Genomic DNA, 21,930 nt, shown 5'->3' on the forward strand with positions numbered 1-21,930 from the left:
ATAGTAAAATGTTACCGCTTAGTAACTCCACCTCTGCAAGAGGCAGTAGCTATGTCGGCAGGGGAAGTTCTCATGCCGACACAGCACAGTCTACAAGGGGAGTTAAGGTTGGTATAACTACCTCACTCAGGGGTGTGGATTTTTTCACACCACTGAGTGACGTAGTTATACCGAAGTAAGTGTGTAATGTAGACCTGGCCTAAGACAATGTCTCTGTCAAAAGGCACTTACAATCACAATTCTACATACATAGCATAACAAAAAAAAAAAAAAAAGCAGAACACCAATGACCAGGACAGATCAATTTATCACATATTGGTGCAAATATTTTTATTTTTATAATCGATACACGCAGCACTATTAGGATGATTCATACTGTGTTCTAAGAAGGGATCCGAAAGAAGGGTAGATGTCTGGCACAGACAGAAATTCTCCGCAGAAGAGACAGCGTGACAAGAGGCATAGGGATGAAAGTGGGAGAAGGATAGAGGAAGCAATAACACAGAAGATATGGCCAAAGCAGAGGAAGTGAGGAAGAATTCAGAGTAGGAAGAGATTACAGAAGAAATTGGATGGGGCGGAGTTGTGCAGAGCCTTAAACGTGAGGATGAGAAGCCTGAACTTGATACAGAGGCAATGGAAAACCAGTGAAGGGATTCGAAGATGTGGGCAAGGGAACGAAGTGCAGTGGGTATGAAAGATAGTGTTTGTATTCCACCTCTCAGTCTTGTGGCCCAGGTACCAGGTAAGAAAAGGGGGGGGACAAAGTTTCCCCCCATGCTACAGTCCAAAGGTTAGGCTTTCCTCCCCTAACCTAGAATGTGAGCTCCCTGGAACAAGAACAAAATGTTAGTGTATGGTTCCTACAGCGCCTAGCACAATGAGGCCGTGATCCTTGATTGAGGCCTGCTGTAATACAAATAATAAAGTCAGGCCAAGGACAATCTATGTCAGTGAAGAATTAAACTGCTGAAGAGGCAGAGAATTCACAATAAAACCCACCCAGTGGGAATACAAAAAAGAGACAACAACCTCCTCCTAATGCTTGGAGAGTCCCAGCATCGTGGAAGATAAGTCATCGTGTCTCAAGACACTTTCCCCACATCCATCTTTGCAAGGGCAGTGGCAACTAATGCTAAGATGAGCGATTCGAACCTGGGGGGGGGGGTGTTCAGCAGCACTAATGAAGCCCTGATTAGAATAGGCACAGCAGGAGGAAAGTCAAGTGACATTATCTTTCCTTACATGCAAAGACTGACCTCAGAGTGGAGGGAAGAAACCAAACCTCCCAGAATATCATAAAACATGTTAAAAGCACAAATGTCAAAGAGGAACAGACAGAGCACTAAATCAATTAGGCTCATCTTAATACCTGTGTATGTTACCTTAACATACTGTGAATCAAATTGAAGCTTTACTATGAAATAGTTACATTGCAAGCCTTGCTTCATCACTGAAGGTTAGTTCTCTCAAAATACTCTTTTAACAGTTAAACTTTCATGGAGTTACAGGAAACTAGACCAATTTATTACTATTAAGGATCTTCTATAAGCCCAGTAAAATATACTTAACACCCAAAATCAACTACAAAAACAAGTATGCAACAGTCATGTGTTTAATAATCAGGTACTTCTCCCATCTTATGTTTTCAATCAGGTTAGTCTAAGGAGGTTCGGTCACTTTCAAAAGCATTTACACCCCATTGCCTTTTCGCTCAGTCCTCCTTCCCAACACCTACACAACATCCTGCAAATCAGCAAAAAAAAAATAACTTGTAGCAGACCTTAAACTAGGGGTGTTGATTAATCACAGCAAACTCACATGATTAACTAAAAAAAAATAATCGCGATTAAAAAAATTAATAGTGATTAATCACAGTTTTAATCACACTGTTAAGCAACAAAATACCAACTGAAAATTTATTACATATTTTTGGATGTTTTTTACATTTTCAAATATATTTATTTCAATAACAGAATACAAAGTGTACAGTACTCACTTTATATTATTATTTTGATTACAAATATTTGCACTATAAAAATGATAAACTATTTTTAAATTCAGCTCATACAAGTACTGTAGTGCAATCGCTATTGTGAAAGTGCAATTTACAAATGTTGGATTTTTTTGTTAAATAACTGCACTCAAAAACAAAACATTGTAAAACTTTAGAGCCTGCAAGTCCACTCAGTCCTACTTCTTGTTCAGCTAATCGTCAAGACAAACAAGTTTGTTTACATTTACGGGAGATAATGCTGCCAGCTTCTTATTTACAATGTCACCTGAAAGTGAGAACAGGTGTTCGCATGGCACTTTTGTAGCAGTCATTGCGAGGTATTTATGTGCCAGATATGCTAAACATTCTTATGCCCCTTCATGCTTCAGCCACCATTCCAGAGAACATGCTTTCATGCTGATGACGCTTATTAAAAAAATAATGCGTTAATTAAATTTGTGATTGAACTTCTTGGGCGAGAATTGTATGTCTCCTGCTCTGTTTTACCTGCATTCTGCCATATATTTTATGTTATAGCAATGTCGGATGATGACCGAGCAAGTTATTTGTTTAAAGAACACTTTCACTGCAGATCTGACAAATGCAAAGAAGGTACCAATGTGGGATTTCTAAAGATAGCTACAGCACTAGACCCAAGGTTTAAGAATCTGAATTGCCTTCCAAAATCTGAGAGGGACAAGGTGTGGAGCATGCTTGCAGAAGTCTTAAAAGAGCAATACTCCAATGCGGAAACTACAGAACCTGAACCACCAAAAAAGAAAATCAACCTTCTGCTGGTGGCATCTGACTCAGAGGATGAAAATGAACATGTCGGTTCACACTGCTTTGGATCGTTATTGAGCAGAACCCCAGTATCATCAGCATGGATGCATATCCTCTAGAATGATGGTTGAAGCATGAAGGGACATCTGAATCTTTAATACGTGTAGCACGTAAATATCTTGCGACGCTGGCTATAACAGTGCCATGCAAATGCCTGTTCTGACTTTTAGGTGACACTGTAAACAAGAAGTGGGCAGCATTATCTTCTGCAAATGTAAACAAACTTGTTTGTCTTAGCGATTGGCTGAAAAAGAAGTAGGACTAAGTGGACTTGTAGGCTCTAAAGTTTTACATTGTTTTATTTTTGAATGCAGTCATTTTTTGTACATAATTCTACATTTGTAAGTCCAACTTTCATAATAAAGAGATTTCACTACAGTACTTGTATTAGGTGAACTGAAAAATATTTCTTTTGTTTTTTACAGTGCAAATATTTGTGATAAAAAATAAATATAAAGTGAGCACTTTACACTTTGTATTCTGTGTTGTAATTGAAATCAATATATTTGAAAATGTAAAAACATCCAAAAATTTAAATAAATGGTATTCTATTATTAACAGCGCGATTAATCACGATTAATTTTTTTAATCTTGACAGCCCTAACCTTAACCAATTTTATGCTAAAAAAAAAAAATACTCATTCTTCTGACTCACTTCTGTCACCTTCTCAAAGTACTAAAAAACATTTTAATTGATACCTAAATTCCTATAGTACAAGACTTTTAATGTAGTCATGCTGGAGGTTCAGTTTTACCTATCACTGGGTTGTCTGAATTTGATCGAACTTTTCACAGCTATGAACATTCAATTTCCCACACATTGCATGTCTCTGGGCATCTCCTAGAACTTACATTTTCATGTTTCATATGTTTAAGTAGCCGTAGTTCTCTGTAGGTTCTTTTGGCGTGGATGATGGACTGAAATGGTCTGGACAGCTTCTTCACAGCCACTCGCAGCCCAGTTTTTCTGTCAAAGGCAGAGCTACAATTTAAAAAAAATAAAAGTTACCAAATGTAAAAAATACTTTAAAAGTAACTAGCGACTGAGACTGAAATAACCCATTTTCCCCAGTGAAATGTCCCTGTGCCACATTTTAAAAAGCCACCTTTCCATACCTATGTTTGGTTTCCAAGGAAAAGTGGCAAAGAGCAAGATGAATTCTTTGCATCAGGATCAGTGGGAGGGAGAACAGGAAAGGGGTTTTGCAGAAAAGGTCTGTATACCATATTTTAAGAAAGCAGTCTGATGCATACCCTCAAAACATTTGTATAGAACATTTTAATTTACTTGGGAATTAAGATGCGGCAAACACAAATGCTGAACAGCTTGGCCTTGCAAAAACTAGTAATTTACAAGGAAGTGTCCTGCAAGCTTCCCTGAACATTTCACAGCTCAATGAGAAAACCCTTATGAAACTTCATTTCAGTTTATTCAACTAGTTCAGTTCAATTACTAGTTCATTCAAAGTTAAGAAAGAGGTTGGGAATTGAAAAAGCAGGAAAGCTTGTTTTCCCTCTTACAAGTTATGAATAAAATACTAACGTAAGGATGAGCTATACTAGTTCAAAAGTCTTGAAGAATATGGTGACCAGACAAAATCAATTCAATTCACTAACTACATAAGCTACTACCTTTAATAAAATCAATTTTAAATGGAAAACATGTTTTGATACATTTTTCTTATGTATCAGCACATTTAAGGTAGTTTTATTTAACTAATCAAAACATAACTGTTTCGGGCATTTTAAATGAATTCCAGTTTCCATCCAAATAGAGCTTTACATGAATCAAGAATAAAAAGTTAATCTACACATTAAAAAATGCATTATTCACCATTTTCTAACATAATAAAACAAATAAAATGCAAGAGTCTGGGTAAGTGTCTGTTAAGCTATATAATTGCTTAAAAATGTGTACAGATTTAATGTATCCTCCTGGTTAGCAAAAAGTAAAACCAAATGTATGTAAAGACTATACTTAGTTGTAAATCAACACGTTTTAAAGGTTACCAACTAATGAGAATCAACTTCTCTTTAGGGGAAAAAAAGGTACAAATGCAAAACATGATTAAAACTGATTATTTACAATCAAGGTTTCCTGCCTGATAATTTAAGTCGCTTTGATTTAAATCAATCAACCCTGAACGTTATCACAAGAGATTTTGACATAGATGAAAAGCATTATTCTATTACATCCTAGATATATCCCCACACAATATTCCAGAGTCATAGCTGAGAATTTTAGATTCCAAGCACTAACAAAAGATGGATATTTAGCTGTGAACAACTGAATTCCACTTCTGCTTTCTTCCCCCTTTGGACGTTATCTAAATCTAGCTTATTCTGGTTTGTCAAAAAGGAGAGAGAGGAAGAGGCAGAGGATGTGAAATTGATGAAGTTACACTTAATAGTAAGATAATGGAGAAAGTGTGGAGAGAATGGAAGAGAAGCCAGGAGAATTGGGACATCATTTGTCCATTTCACAGAACTTTTATTCAAACCACCCTGCCTCTCGATTCTACCTAAGATCTATACCGGGGTCTCAAACACGCGGCCCGCGGGGCTATTTCCTGCGGCCCGCACCTGCCCCACCCCCAGGCCAGGGGTGAGCAAACTACACCTGCGGGATTGCCCCCCTCAAGCCCCGCGCCGGCTGGCATCACGTCCCTTCGGCCGGGGGGGGGAAGCAGAGGGCTCCGTCCATGTCTTGCCCTGGCTTCCAGGCACGTCCCTCCCCCCGCAGCTCCCATTGGCCGGGAATGGGGAACCGCGGCCAATGGGAGCTTCGGGGAGGTACCTGGAGGAGCGGCAAGCAGCATGCGGAGCCCTGCGTCCCCCTCCCCCAGGGGGCCACAGGGACATGGTTCCAGCTACTTCCCGGAGCAGAGCAGGGCCGGGGCTGGCAGCCTGCCTCGGCCCCGGCGTGCACCACTGCCACCCCGGAGCCCGAAGCCTCCTGCACCCTGTCCCCCAACTCCCTGCCCTGAGCCCCCTGCCTGCACCCCAACCCACTGCCCTAAGCCCCCTGCTGCACCCCACACCCCTGCTGCACCCCACACCCCTTCTGCACCCCAACTCCCTGCCCTGAACCCCCTGCCCTGAGCCCCCTGCCTGCACCCCTCACCCAACCCCCTGCCCTGAGCCCCCTGCCACATTCCACACCCCTCCTGCACCCCAACTCCCTGCCCTAAGCCCCCTGCTGCATCCCACACCCTTTCTGCACCCTGAGCCCCCTGCCTGCACCCCAATCCCCTGCTGCTCCTCAACTCCCTGCCCTGAGCCCCCGCCACACCCCTCATGCACCCTCTGGGGGCAGGGAGGGGGCGGAGTTGGGGTGGGGACTTTGGGGAAGGGGTTGGAATGGGGGCAGGGAAAGGGTGGGAAGAGGCGGGGCCTCATGGAAGGGGTGGAGTGGGGGCAGGGCCGGGGGCAGCAAGGGGTGTGTGTGTCAGTGATGTGGTCCTCGGGCCAATGATCTAGCCCTCATGTGGCCCTCGTGGTCATTTGAGTTTGAGACCCCTGATCTATACAGATCATTTCCTTTGATAATCATGAAAAGGAAGGGAAAGCTCATGTTTACAAGTTCAAAGTGGTAAGCAAGGCCAGTAATGGAAAGTCCATCACCACATCCCACAGAAGAGAAGTCACAGCAGGAAAACATATGCATACTAAATCCACAGCTTTATACAAGTCAGAAATAGAAACTAAATATAAACCCGCTCCAAACCATAGTTTATTTATCTTCTTTAAAATGAAGTCACAATACTTCCAGTGTGACTTGCTAAGTTTCACTTAAGAAAAATATCCCTATTAAAATTCATGTGCACTCTCCACTCAGAGTGCTGAAATGAAGCTTATGAAAAACTGGGCAACTATGAAGCCGAACACTTAATTTTTTTTCAGCTAGCAATGATCGTCTTCCATATGTTCTCTATTTTGTACTATTGAGATATGAAAGGAGTACTTGCAATCCTTCTTTGCAGAATAGCAGTAGCCCAGGGGTCGGCAATGTTTGGCACGCGGCTCGCCAGGGTAAGCACCCTAGCGGGCCGGGCCAGTTTATTTACCTGCTGACACAGCAGGTTCGGCCGATCGCGGCCCCCACTCGCCACGGTTCACCGTCCTGGGCCAATGGGGGCGGCAGGAAGCGGCGTGGGCAAGGGATGTGCTGGCCGTGGCTTCCCGCTGCCCCCGTTGATATGGAAATAAAGCTGGGAAAGTCTCCCAGAGATCACAGAAGCCTCAGACTGCTGTAGTTGAATTACTAACATTGCTTTGGATTAATCAAAATGTGTTTGAAATCTACTATGTTCTTCATAATTTATGTGTATTACTTCCTACACTTCACTAAATTGGACAATCAAAATAAACTAGTAATGGTTTTATTTTGTTTTGATTGCTGTTTCATCTCAAGTTCTCATTCACAATTACAACGCATCAATATTGAAGTAGCAAACCCTGCAGGGGAATATTTCAAATGCTATTTTCATTTTCTGTTCAAGTTTCATGCAAGTTTTTTTTTTTTTTTTTAAATACTACACACAAAACCTGAATTCAGGGTCTACACATAACAGTATCATTTTAATGAGGTGTTTTCCAGATATACTCCAAAATAAAATCTTAGTCATCACAATGCAAACTAGACCGATGTGAATTGGTCATCCTCTTTAGCAGGCTCCATCTCTTTCAATTGCAACAGGTAGCATACAATACAGTTTAACAATCTCTCTTGCCTTGGAAAAAAGGGAATCCTCTGCATATTTATTCCACCTTCACAACTGCAATCACTATTACCATACTTCTCACTTACCGGAACACAATATACTGCTTCCAGAACATCCCTAACCCTGCCAACCAAGGAAGCAAGAGATTGGAATTCTTGGTTAGGTTTTCCTTATTTACAACAGAAAATAAGGAGTAACTTCAGTTAAATAAATGGAGTTACAGTGGTCCAAGAGTGATGTGTGATGGGGAGGGAGGAAATACAATTTCAAGGCTAATCCTACCTAGGCAACATTTCTGTTCCTAACAAGCACAAATAGGCTACATCTAGTTTGAACTTACACAAATTGATCAGATGCCTGCAATAACCTGAAGGAAACAGTGTCCAGGAAAGTTTAAAATGAAAACACACTACCCTGTTTCCCCGAAAATAAGACATCCTCCGAAAATAAGGCCTACTTACAGTTTTGCCTCTCTTGTAATATAAGGCATCCCCCCGATAATAAGACCTCCCCGATAATAAGGCAAAAAAATGTGTACCGTATTCTTCTTCATTGAAAAATAAGACATCCCCTGAAAATAAGACCTAGCGCATCTTTGGGAGCAAAAATTAATATAAGACACTGTCTTATTTTCGGGGAAACAGGGTACAACTACTTGACAGTTAAAACCCCTATGGCTTCAGTATGACAAGAGTCTTCCTACTTTGTACTTGACCAGTGCTAGAAGTAAAGATCCTGACCCAAACACTTCACATATTTCCTTTCAATATCCTAACAAAAACATTTTTACATTATTCTTTACAGTTAGCCTTCTTTATGGAGAAGAGCAATAAGCCAGAAAATTTTAAAGAACAATACCTCACCCACACTTTGTTTTGTCTACTTAGGCTATGGCAGTACTAGAGAGCTTACAGTGGTGCAGATGCAACAATGCAGCTGTGAGCTCTCTAGCATAGCCACTCTAAACCAACAGGAGAGAGATCTCCCATCGACTTAATTAATTCACTTCCACCAACCGGCAGCAATGTCTGCGGGAAAAGCTCCACTACTGTACTAACTTAGCGCTATCCACCCTGGTGCTTAGGTTGGTTAAATTATGTTGCTCAGGGGCATGGCTTATTCACACCCCTGAGTGACATAAGTTATACCGACATAAGTGGTAGTGTAGACATAGCCCTAGACAGACAGTTTCCTCCCTGAAGAGCTTACATTTGTTAGGGCAGTGGTCCCCAAACTTTTTAAGGTCAAGCCCCACAAATGTTTCTCTGCACACACCCCCAGGTGGGCCCACCCCACAGTTTGGGGACCTCTGTTCCTCTGTTTTAGGGGTTTTTCAGTGCCTGGGTCAACAGGGCCCCACCTTCACTTAGAACCTTTAGGTGGTACCATAATACAAATTATTGTAATAGTTCAATACTTGTTTTCTTTGCACCCTATTTTTTTATGCTCCTATATTCGATAATATTTAGTGTTCTGAATATGGAAAAAAGTTAAGAGAGAAGGTTTTTTACATACCTACCAATTTTGCCCTTTTCTACTTGTCAAATTTATATTTTTCTATGTATCTTTTAAGAGAACTGACAATATATTTTTATTTTTGCACTTCACATTTTTAACATACAGAACAGTTCTCCCCCTGACCCTCATAAAAAAAAAAATCATTGTGGTACAACATCATCATCAATTGATGTCATTAGCAGTAAAGCTCTCTGGGAACAATGTTTGTAAAAAGCTACTGCAAAGCAAGGGAGCTACAACTTCGCTCAACTTGTCATGACTCCTAGGGCGGCACCAAATTAACATAAACAAACAGACTGTATCCACTTTAATCATGATATCTAAACAGGCTGTACTTTAATATTAAACACAAGGCTGGCTACAATGTACAACTTTAGTCATCTCTGCTGCAGAGCCAGAAGAGGAAGCAAGGAATCCCAAGGGAGATGTCAATGTATCCAGTACAATAACTTTTCACACAGCATAAAAACAATTAACATTAGATGTCTGTACTCCAGAGATACTCTCTACCCCCAAATTATAACAGTTTTAAGTTAGGTCATATCTGAGGCCTAGAAACTGAGCTTCTCTAAAGATTTTTGAGCATGCTGAGTAATTTTTGGCTGATGTAGATGACTGCCTAATGCTTTTACAAATAAGAACACAGAGCTACACAACAGCCATCACATTGGAAAGTGTTTTTAAACACTACCTAAATCAGCATTTATTACAACCTTAAAACAGTTGCATTAAATCTATCCATTATATTTCTGCTGAAAAAGACTGTCAAGGAAGAGAAGCTCATGACAAGTAGAAATTATAAATCCCATTTTTAAGAATGATAAAGAATGAGTTTAGGATTTATATGCCTCTGTCATAACTAACAGCTTCCAAGTTTCACAGCCAGTTAGGCTCTATTATGGATGCAATTCAGGAAATTGCCTCATTACCTCCTAACTTACCAAAACACACACCACTTTGAGTTGTGATTGTATGTCACTTAAACAAAGCTAACCCTCTAAGAATGACTACAGAACAAATCCAGAGAACTACTATGTCGAGACAAATTATGTTTTTTCAGTGGTCTGATAAACTAAAGAACTGGCAAAACTACTCTTCAAGTAGAGTTTGTTTAGAAACTGGATAAACTGATGATCAGTCTCTTACATATCTAGTTACCACGAATGCTGTTCTGCTTATCACTAGCTGCTATGCAAGCAAACATGCTACTCTACTCATCCAGTCCCTTTAGCAGTATCCTCTTTTTTATCCTGAAGATTGTTTTAGAGACGACCAACCCCACTGTGTAAGCAGGAAATCTATGGCCTTCAAAATGTGTGAGAGTCCTGTTTACATGATACTAAAACCACAGTCATTTACAAGTTCAGTCCCTATATACACCTCTACCTCGATATAACGCAACCCGATATAACATGAATTCGGATATAACGCGGTAAAGCAGTGCTGGGGGTGGGGGCTGTGCACTCCGGTGGATCAAAGCAAGTTTAATATAATGCAGGTTTTTTGGCTCCCGAGGACAGCGTTATATCGAGGTAGAGGTGTATATGCCAATTAACACACACACAGCTATAAAAAAGGCATTTATTTCAGCACCTCTTCCTGTCCTGTGTTTGATCATATTAAGTCAGCACCAGTTTGCAAAAAGCTACAATAGCAGATATCCATGAGTATTACCTTCCTGTACAGTAAGTAGTTCAGGATAGAAAATGACTCACAATATACCTCCACTTCTTAAAATTCGAGTTCTATAACATGTTCAAACTCCTTGACCTCACTTTCAAGGCTCTGCCCAGCACCTCCCCATGTGTATGACTTGTCTCCTGCTACACCCCTGTTTGCATGTTCTGCTAATGCCACCTGCCTTACTAAATTGTTTTCAGGCTCCTCCCAGTGAACTCCATGGCTCCTTTCATGCCATGCCCCATACCTGGAACACCCTTCTCCCCCTCAGTGAATTAAGCAACCTTGCTTTCTTCCAAGTCCCTCCCATAAACTCATTTCTTTTGGCTAGTCTTTCACAATGTACCATGCACCCAACATGGATACTTCATATACAGACACACTACAACCATTCACAAACAAATCAAAGCACCCTATAAACCAATCAAGTTATTTCTCCTACAGGTTGGAAAGGCAAAAAGAATTATTTCTATTTTATTATTTATTTTTTTAAATTCGGAAGGTGCTCAGATACTTTGGTGATGGATTGGTGAGGGTGAAGATAGATGCTATTCCAAAAACACTTTCAAGTAGCAATGATTTTGCAAACTATTTGAAGAGACGTGAGGTTTTTACTTAATTTTCCCTTAAAAATTTAACATTTAAACTTCCTTAAATTTGCAGTAGGTTTTTCCCCCCCCCCTCTTTAAAGCTAAAGGGAACTAGCTGTGTGGCATAACATGCAAGAAACTCAGAGTCTGGGTCTGATCCTTTGATTTTTGACTCTCAGCTGATAAACTCGGTACAGTGTATTTTTACAATCTACTGTTCTTTATAAAGAATACCTCTTTTTGAAGAGCTACATAATTTACAACATTCCTCCCCAAACTAAGTAGGGCCTTAAAGAGGCAATATAGAGCATCTATGGACTGAGGCAATAGGCAAAAAAGCTGTTATAAAAACACATTGCTTGGAACACCTTGAACTTGCAATGCCTGTGCAACACTTATATCTACACACAACAGATGGTCAACACATTTTATAAGTACCAATTGCATAAAGTGTCTGAAACATCTGGGACAGTCTTTAGTTTGGATCTAGCTGACCCCATGCGGTCACCAATGATTTTTCCCTGGTATGGCCAGGAAGCCACAAGAGTTGCATCAACATCAATTCAGTCACTTGTCCCAATTCCATTCTACAATGTAGTACCTTGCATTTGGAAATTAATCAAAATCTCCTGTACCTAACAACCACATGGAGGCATTATGAAATAGGTGCTTCAGGAATCCCAGAATGCATTGATGCCAACACGATTGTAGAGTGCACTTCATGTGAATGCACAATAAGAATTCAAACAAAAACAGCTATGTTGCATGAAGATGCTAAACTGTTGGAAGAGCAACCAGCATAAGCATTTCACACAATAGGTGTTACTGCAATGGCTTCATAAGTTAGTGTAGGCAACTTCACTGACTACACCAGTGTTTCCCAGACTTTTGAAAACTGAGCTGCCCACCTTGCATCTTCACATTTTAATGTATACATCTTCCTTCTATTCTTTTTAAATAAAAAATGAGACTTAAGAACAAACTGAGAGGTCTGCCTGTGCCTTCTCTCCCAACTACTGCATCCCATAATTTGGAAAACACTAATCTACATGACTTGTTAGTTCTGTTATTTATGTTTGAGTAAGAGTCTTCTCTCTCACAGCCTAGACATTCGTCCTGTTTAATTCCCTCACCTTGGTGTGCAAGTAGTGATGCATGCTAGTACATTTTATCTGCATCACTGCCTGGGGAGTTTTCTGGCTTGAGGATGTTAATCACACTAAAATCATAATCCTGTGTTTGCAGTCTCAATCTGGTACAATGAAAATTAATTTGATGCCTCATTCAACATAGTGACTTTACATTAGGATCAGGAAGGAAAAGATATGCCAGACCAGAGCAAGTCCTGTGTGAATATAATAAACTTTGATAATCAGCAACTATCAGCTATGTCCGAAGCTGCTTCCAACAGAAAATACAACTTCCTCTGCTACTAATGCAATTGCACAATCTTTAAAGGTTTTGACACAGTGAAACAGGAAGTTCATGATGCAAATCCTTATGTTATATAGGTAGTGGAAAGAAATATTTGGAAGTAATGCAAGCATTTTGGAAAGCACAATAGGAGTTGGGGGGGTAGGAGGAGACCTTGCTCATTTTATTTTTAGAGTTGACCCTGCCACAAGGCACTGAGCACCCTCAACTCCCATTGATTGTAATGGGCAATCAGAACACTCAGCATCTCAGGAGATATTTATCAACCAGCAAGGTCAAGCACTTATCTTACTACTTCAATTAAGCTCAGCCTTTCTACAGTAAAAATTTGGTGGGAATGCATTCAGTTGTCATACCAATTATTCATACTATTATAACTTGTTTAACCTTTATACAAAGGATAAAGGACAAATGCTCATATACTTTAGTACATAAGTTTTAATAGATGTTATTTAAATGGAACTTTGCAAACAATGTAGTATAATATAATCACCCTTTGTTTAAAAAACAAACAGCTGATAGTTTGGTTTTTTTTAAAAAGCTACAATAGATACATGGCTATTACTTTTCTTCATTAGTATTGTTTACTGTGAGTCCTACACTGTGGATATAAATTTACATATTGCATAAAACTTCATTAACGCATGCTCACTTCACACACTGGAGGAGACCACTGTGTGGAAATACTATTACAAAATCTTCATCAGGGTCTGACATACTGGGTGCAGAAAAGCTTTAAACACTTTACGTGTTCATAAGACATTAATGCTTCACATATTCTCTCTTTTAAAAAAGGGCAAAGCCACCTAAAAAAGCTTTCATGCATCACTGTGATTTGACTGCAACATTGATGATAGTCAAGTAGAGAAACTCATTTCCTATTCTATATTTTGAAGACCAAAACTAATAAGCACTGTTGCTTCACAAAATGAGCAAAAATACTTGATGCAACAAGGGAGTACAACCTTTTAAATCATGATGCTGTAACTACAAGCAAGTCAAGCTCTGCAGATACACATCTTATCTGTATTAGTTTAAGTAAAGATTAAAGACCAGAATGTTGTTTTCCTGCCAGTTATGTCCACAGTTTCACAGATCTGACAGCAAGATGTTGCTACCATAGGCATCTACGCCTAATTTTCTCACTCAGGAAAGACCACGAATTTCCCTATGTTAACCTCCCATGGCCAGTGGTATGGTATCTGTGAGAGCACTCCTGGCAGATAGGGCAAGGCAGAAGAGATAGCCTCATAGCCTTTCCCACCATATCACTGTCCCAGTATCAACAAACCTCTCTTTTAAAATCACCCAAAATGCAACCTGCTCTGCAGCTCCCAGATGAAACTGGAACAAGAGCTACCAGGCACCTGTTCTGAAAAGCCGACTGCAGGGACTTGGCATGCCCTACCACTCAGTAACTAAAGGGGGGATGGGGAGGAAAGTGTGTACATTAATACCCTGGAGGAAGAGTAGGACAAGACTATCTTCTCCTGTGAAATTGACTTGACCCCCACCTGCCATGTGGTGCAATCTGGTGCATCCCACCAGGGAGACACTGGTTCTGCAGCAGTTTCTCCACTAATCTAGGGATAAAAGTCACCCGTGGGCAAGGCCGATTCAACCATATTGGGGGCAGGAGGAGCCGGGGGATGAACCCCCCCCGAGGCCAGGGAACCCCCGCCGCCCCCCTTCAACTCAGTCGCCGCCCTGCACGTGCAACACCGACGGTACTTAGAAGTGGGTGAGAAGCCGGGGCAGATTCCCCACCTCCCCTCGATCCCCGAGAGCGGAGCCGGCCCGGGGTGCCCGAGTTCCCCGCAAGGGGTGCAAGTAGGACAGGCAGATTCCGATCCAAGCAGCCCCCCACCCCCGACTCACCAGACGGAGCCGTAGGCCCCGGAGCCCACCGGGGACAGGTTCTGGTAGCGCTCGGGCACCTCCCAGACCGTCTTGTTCAGCTCCTGCCGGTAGAACTTGGGCCGCTCCTGAGACATCTCGGCTCCGGAGCCCGCCCCGCCCGGCCAGGCGGGAGGGGGGACTCTGCCAGCGGCCCCAGCAGTGGCTCTTCCTCCCCCGCCCCCCTCCGCAGAGAGAGGGGCAGGTCTGAACCCCTCCCTCCCCTCAGGGGGGCCTCGCGCCGCCTCCGACCCCCCTCGCCACCGCCCGGACCAGTGACCGTTGACAGCCTCCGCGCACCCCCTGTCGCGCGCTGCTACCCCCCAGAGGGAAGGGGCCGGGGGTGTCTCGTGCAGCGCCCGCCCCCCCCAAAAAGAGTGGGGTGCGGGGGTTGTCTCGCGCTGGCTGTTAGGATTCTCCTCACGCGCCCCCTGGGCGCTCCGCACTGTCACCCCAAGGGGCGGGACAGCGCGTGTGTGAGGGGAGGGGGGTCCTAAAAGGAACCAGATGTTGATGCAGGCGGGGTGGGGGGAGGACACACTCCTCACAGGCAGAACAAGGCAGGCGGCGAAGGCGACTCCGGAGTGATCTCCCCCTCCCTTGCCCAGTGGCACTGCCCAGGCGAGTCCGCCTCCTCCCGGAACCCAGACCAATCGATCGCACCCCCCACCTCCCCGTGCCTCGCGAGAGCTGAGGCGCAAAGAGCGGAGATGACCCAATATGGAACCAGCGCCGACCGCCCTCCTCTCTCGCGAGAGCGAGCCGCGGCAAGGGGCTGGAGAGCCGCGCGGGCGGCCTGGGACCTGGCTGGGCTTGGAGCGGGAGGTGGAGCTAGCAGGGCGCGGGGAAGCCGAGCGGAGTGCGGCGCTTGCGGGCGTGGGCGGCGAGGCTGGCGCGGAGGAAGGGGGAGCTGGGGCAGGGCTACAGGGCGCCGAGCTATTGCTGGGAGCATTGGGGACGTGGGCCAGGCTGGGCGGAGAGGCAGGGCACAGGCCGGGTCATTTCTGGGTATTGGGGCTGTTTTGCTCTCATACATCAGAGGGAAGCTGCTCCTGTGGTTCTAGTGTCTCGGGAATTAATTTCACTTCCCCAGTGTGACTTACTTCTGCAAACTCAGTCCTAGCCCGCTGCCCTAGGGCCGCCTGTACGCAGGAGCCCAGGGAATAGTGGAGTGGATGAAAGCTGCTAAATCATCTCCAGTTGGAGTCCCCAGCGTGTTCTCGCTTCACTATGGCCCTGTCTTCTCGACTGGCGGAACCGCCTTTTTGTGGCTGGGCGGTGTACAGCGCCAAGGATCAACATCAAAGCAAGCAGCTGTGTACATGCTTAACTCCGAGCACGTGTTTGAGAATAGGAAATTCTTTGGGAATAGATTTAGGCATTTGCTTCAAAATGAAGCATGTAGTGAAATGCCTGTGAAATGGAGCTCAAGCTTAGTGTCAGCACCAAATAATCAATGAAGTGAAGTGACTGACACAAAGTCACAGAACAAATAAGTGGCGGTCAGCATTTGAATTCAGGGGGGCCTCCCTTTGGCCGCTGGCCCATGCTATCTGTCTTTTGAGGTGGCGCGTTTTATAGGCGCTATTATTCAAGACAGACGTGAGTCACTAAACTGCTTCTGAGTGGCATATGCATGCAATTGCATGAAGCGCTGGTTATTTTGCAATTATATAAAATTGGGTTTGAAAAAGTAGGTGGGTGCAACAAAAACCAAAGAACCGCGCTAGAAGAGGCCATTAAAATACTGGGGCTGTCAAGCTACCTGATCTTTTTGCTCCACTATGTACCGTGCAGCGGATGAGAAGTTTTATGAGCTGCACATGCACTTTTCTTCAGTATCTGTGCAGTAGCCACAGCCCCCCATGGGGTTGGAGAAGATCAGACCCAGTCACCCCATGGGGTTGAAGGCGGGAAGGGAGGGGCTCAGACGCGGGCACCCCCTGGGGTTGGAGGCGGGGCTCAGACCCCCGCGGGTGAGCTGTGGCAGTATCCCGTCCACCTCGCGCCCCACCCTGGGGTTGGCAGTTGGCGAGGCCCGGCCGCCCCCGCGAGTCTCGAGGCCGCGGCGGCGGCTCAGGTTGCTGCGGGTGAGCGGGCCCTGGGCTCCCCCTGTTCCCGGCAAGCGAGGGGTGTGTCCCCGCCCGGGGCAGGGCCGGGTCCGGCGGTGGCTGGCGGTACTGGGGAGGGGGCGTGGGCGAGTCGAGAGATGGGAGGGAGAGGCCGAGAAGGAGCCGGGGGCATTCGGCCCCCAGCCCCTCTGAAGAGCTGCCCCAGCCACAGGGATCTGGGAACAAGGGTCCCATTCTTCCCCCGGTGACCCCAGTGAAGTGACTCTTGAGGATGCTGAGGGGGTGGGGGGTACTAACACTGCCATTGTGCCACTACTGTGCGGTGGACAGAGGACCTCAGCCTCCACCCCAGGGGCTTGGGTGCACAGGTGCTGGAACTGGGGGTGCTGCTGCACCCCCTGTCTTGAAGTGTTTTTTTCCCATCATATCCATGGATTACAGTTTGGTTCAATGGCTCTCAGCACCCCTGGCTTAGTCAGTTAAACATTCTCTTTCAATGAGACACACCCATTCTGTGACCTCCTTCTTCCCTTCAGTGTCACAGGTAATGACAACGGCTTTGATTTCACCCTCTTGCCTTCCCTGTTCCCACGTTTTTTGACTGTTCACTATCAGTGTGACCGCATGGAGCCAGATGCTGAGACTATCAGCGCTCCCAGGCAGCTAGGGAAGTACAGAATCAAGAGAGGCATATACACTGAAGAGCAGTTCCAGAAAAACTATGAAAGAAACACCCCCTCCCCAAGGAACAGGGACTTCAGAATCCAAGGAAGGATCCAGTGCAGGTGAGTAATGTACCAGGAATTTGGCTGGTATGAAGAAGCTGAGGAGCCAATTCAGGTACCAGTGTAAAAACAGTTACCGACCCTCCTGCTGCCCCCAACTCTACTACAATAAAGAGGTGACTGATACAAGCTGAATCAAAGCACCGAACTGTAGAGTCCCGTGCTTGGAACAGGTAAGCAGGGCCATCTGTGTGTGTTTTGCCACCAAAGATGGAAAATGTTTTTGGTGCCTTTCAGACGACTGCGCAAAACAAAACAAAAGCCTTCAAGCAAAACTTGAGAGAAAAAAACACACACAAAATCAGGGATTTGGGACCTCTCAATGCAAAGATTTAGTGCCCCCAAATGTTGGTGCACGTGACATCACTCGCCTCTAAGGCCAGCCCTGCACGTGAGTCAGGTTTACCACAGCACTGGGAGAGTTTCTGCCTACAGACCACAAAAGTCTCTGTTTGTTTCACAGCTGTGGTAATGTGAGGCAGCTATGCATAGTGAGGAGGGATTCTGCTGATTGTTTCAGTCCCCTCCAGTGCTTCCTTCCACCCTAGCTGGCAGACACAAGGTTACATCTGGTTTTCCTGGCATTTGTGTTTGCTATTTTTGTTTAAATTCTCCCAAGTACCACTTTCAGTTCCTGCCTAGAGTAGAAAGAGACTAGGTTTCCTAAGAGTATGGCAGAAATTGCTGTACCTCATTCTGCCGCTCTAAGGTTCCCTCCTAGGATGGGCGAAGTGAGTGTGCAAATGCAGTATTAGTTAACGTAACCCCAGCGTGTTGTTCCCAGTAGGGACTTGCCCTACCAGAGTACTCTTGGGATTGGGGTGTATACCCAAAGACTCAAAATACCCTTCTACGCTGAGATGCTGCAGGTGCTGACCACAAAGGAGCCTCTTTCAGCAGCATCAGAGGATGTCCTGTTCTTCTACCAAGGCAAAATTAACCAGTCAAAGTTTTGAAACTCATTTATCACATTCCCTTTAGTTTTGTTGTATCACTCTGTCACCCAGACTGAACTGTCCCCTGGGTTATGTTCATCTCCGTGTTGTCTCAGGTTTTATTCTGTCAGTCATTGGGATTTATTTGAGGTTCATCAGGGGGTTGTGTGTGGTAGGTTTTCTTCATTAGCACCTTTCCTTTCTCCCACATGGAGATCAGGACAGGGGCTTCCTTTTGAAATATCAGTTATTGTTCTGTGGATTGGCCTACAAAGAGCACTATGAGTGGACTAGGTAAGTTCCTTATTCTTGAGTCACTTAATAGGAGCACCTACATACCACTGTTCTTATAAAGAAGTAGATACCGAGTCTCCTGAAACTCCGAGTCTCGGCGTTCTGTTTCAACTGCTCACTAGAACTGAAGTGACTGCTGAAGCTTCACCTGCTGTTTTGTGACCCTGATATGACTTGAGGTTCAAAGCTAAGTCTGTGGGTCAAATTCAGCTTTCAGTTACACTGTTGTAAATCTGGAGTAATTTCACTGAGGTGAGTGGAGGCACTTTAGATTTGCATTGATGTAAAATGCAATTTTATCCCTGGTCTCCTTTTCTAGCTCTTCCTTTACCTTTAGGAATAATCAGAAAGAAAAACATCGTTCACAGAGATCTCCATTAAGTAGCCACGGGTAGGAAGCTCCATCATATAAAATATAAAATACATATATTATTTATATAGATATAAAATAGATATAAAATAAAAGATAGCGATCAGACAAAGTACTAGAGCAAAGGTATCTAAGTTGTTTGGAGGAGAGGGTCGAATTCTGTTTAGTTATGGTCTGTGAGCTGGAGCTTACGTTGAGGTCTGTGTATTACCCACTGATGTCAGTAGGAGATTTGCACAGAGAGCCAGAGGAGAATATGGCCTTTATGTAGTAGCTCAACATTATTTGTTTGGTGCTTTATTATTTCATTAATTGAGAAAATCTGTCCCCCTATAGGCCTGTTGTTTCTGCCTTTTGTTTCTCTTGCTTCCTCATCCTCCTTTCACTGTTTCTGGCCCACTTCCCTATCTTTGTGAGTCTCCTCTGTTCCTTCTCTGTGTTTCATTCCTAGCTGCCAAACCATTGAACTTCACTCATTCCCCATGCTCCCATTCCATCCACTAAAATGATCAGTGATTAAATAGTTAATGTTGACATAAGAGTGTCATAACTGGACTTTAAAGTTGACAGTCCAATCAGATTAATAGGGAAGATGGAAGTTTACTCCTGAAAGTAATTGTATCAGGCCGTCTGCAGACTCCGGCAGATGCTGCATCGGTTACACTTGGTTCGTTTTGGAGCATTATCATTGCAGCCATGACGACTAGAAACTTGCTTTTTTTTTTTAATGAAATCTTAGTTATTAGAAACTCTGATGAAGACATGTGGACCATATAAATGCATCATGTGACCCAATGCACAGTCAGTCAGTGGAACTCATCACCAGGGGATACTGCAAAGGCCAAAAGTATAACTGGATTCAAAAAATAATTAGATAAGTTCATGGAGGATAGGTCCATCAATATCTATTAGCCAAGTTGGTCAGGGATCCAACCCCATATTCTGGGTGTCCCTAAACCTCTGCCTGCTAGAAGCTGGGATTGAATGACAGGATGGATTACTCAATAAATTGCCATATTCTGTTTGCTTCCTCTGAAGCATCTGACCCCGGCCGCTATTGGAAGACAGAATATTGGGTTAGATGGACCATTAGTCTGAACTGGTATGGCCGTTCTTATGTTCTTAATCCTGACTGCAGGCCATTAGTTTGACATCCCCATAGTACAGAATATAGTACAGGAAACTAATTTGACCGTTCCCTGTGGTAGATGGACTAGGGGACTTATAAGTCTTTTTCACCTCGTTTTCAAAGATTTTATCATTTTCAATTTTCCACCTTCATCAGAATAGCAGGAATCAAAGCACTGTCTTCCGCTTATCTGTGATACCAAAAATAAGAAATCGGTATGTCCAGAGTTTGGGGATCTTAATTCAAAGAGTAATGTGAGTGACACATAAAATGAGTGACACATAAAATGCTTGCTCTTGATTTGAATGGAATGCAAGGGAACCAGACACAGGGATCACTGCATTGCATTCATATTATATGTCCACAGGGCCTGAAAGTGGTTAATCATAGGTATATGCATTTGGGGCATAAAAAGGACAAAGGCCTGGTAAGGCGCTACAGAGGTGGAAATACTGAACAACAGTGTACACAGAACTTGTCTGGTTCCTTTCAGATTCTCCTGGGCAAGATTCAGGAAGATTATTCTCAAGATGTTTCCTATCCTGAACTGGTTGTGTGCATATCGAGTCAGAGAGTGGTTCCTGAGTGACATACATGCAGGCCTAAGTGTGGGGATGGTCCAGATTCCGCAAGGTAGGCAAAGAAAAATATTCTTGCATATCTTCCCATTCCATACTATTTTTATTCATACCTCATTTTTCCTCCATTCTCCCTAGGCTGATCAGAAGTTTATTCTCCAGTCATGTAGGGTCCTAAAGTGGATAGAGTTTGTATATGCATGCTTTTGTGTACATGCAAGTGCATGGTTTTTTTCAGGTTTGCATCTTGCATATATACACACATTGATGCTGGTATGCATGTGTATGTGTGCGCTTGCAGGATTAGTTTTGGGGGATGAATTTTAAAGTAGTTTTTCAGCTCACATGTGTATGCTTGTGTACATCTGCCTATGCTTACCCTAGTATGGAAGCACTGCTCATTGTTCCATAGTTAAGTTTGAGTTTACTTGTTTGTTTGTTCATTTGCTTAAAGTAGGGATTCAACCACTTTGTTATGAATGAAGAATACAATGTATTCTCCCCAAAGTTACAGAAGACTTCTTTGATTACAGAATACATTTTCTGAGAATTTACAATTAATGAGATAAAATTTCTTAAACAACGGATGCTGTGAGAGGGGAAAAAAACTAATTTGTTTCTAAAACTTACTTTAATCTAATTTGGGATCACAAACACTAAAATGCCTTAATAAAAATCATATGGTTATTGCATGGTTTTACTACAGGGCAGAATTAAGATTGTTTGGATGCCCCGACTGTTTGTTTCCATTCCTTTTAATATGTTTGTATTTTTTTTAAATTTAATGCGAACTCTGAATTTCCAGGATTTATAATGCTTGATTCTGGAATAATTGTAACATCCCTGTAATGTATTTTACCCTAAATTACTGATAAATACTTAGGCCTGGTCTACACTAGGAGGTTATGTCGAATTTAGCAGCGTTAAATTGAATTAACTCTGCACCCATTCACACAACAAAGCTATTTAGTTCGACATAGAGGTCTCTTAAATTCGACTTCTGTACTCCTCCCCAGCAAGGGGAGTAGTGCTAAATTCGATATGGCCATGTCGAATTAGGGTAGGTGTGGATGGAAATCGACGCTA

The 21,930-nt window shown here is 43.4% G+C and overlaps 2 protein-coding genes across 21 annotated transcripts in view; one reads left to right on the top strand and one right to left on the bottom strand.

The window, feature by feature from the left end:
- MAPK14 (mitogen-activated protein kinase 14) overlaps positions 1–15,348 on the bottom strand; it is a 55,485-nt gene extending 40,137 nt beyond the window's left edge. For 2 of the 4 annotated variants that reach the window (XM_042861492.2, XM_042861493.2), the window contains exons 1-2: positions 14,664–15,344; positions 3,692–3,821 (exon numbers count right to left, since the gene is read on the bottom strand). In XM_042861492.2, coding sequence (XP_042717426.1) covers positions 3,692–3,821; positions 14,664–14,779 — 246 coding nt within the window. In that variant the 5' untranslated portion in view covers positions 14,780–15,344. Of the gene's footprint in view, positions 1–3,691; positions 3,822–14,663 lie in introns of all 4 variants that reach the window. The other 2 variants (XM_065592392.1, XM_042861491.2) reach the window with 2 other exon arrangements.
- The window catches only part of SLC26A8 (solute carrier family 26 member 8), a 34,814-nt gene continuing 28,212 nt past the window's right edge, over positions 15,329–21,930 (top strand). For 8 of the 17 annotated variants that reach the window (XM_065592379.1, XM_065592384.1, XM_065592380.1 and 5 more), the window contains exons 1-3: positions 16,412–16,771; positions 17,369–17,538; positions 20,760–20,899. In XM_065592379.1, the coding sequence (XP_065448451.1) occupies positions 16,547–16,771; positions 17,369–17,538; positions 20,760–20,899 (535 nt within the window). In that variant the 5' untranslated portion in view covers positions 16,412–16,546. Of the gene's footprint in view, positions 15,507–16,411; positions 16,772–17,289; positions 17,539–20,759; positions 20,900–21,930 lie in introns of those variants that run through there. The other 9 variants (XM_065592382.1, XM_065592389.1, XM_065592383.1 and 6 more) reach the window with 3 other exon arrangements.

Source organism: Chrysemys picta, chromosome 4 (assembly GCF_011386835.1).
Source record: "Chrysemys picta bellii isolate R12L10 chromosome 4, ASM1138683v2, whole genome shotgun sequence".
In the NCBI taxonomy this organism is placed as follows: Eukaryota; Metazoa; Chordata; order Testudines; family Emydidae; genus Chrysemys; species Chrysemys picta.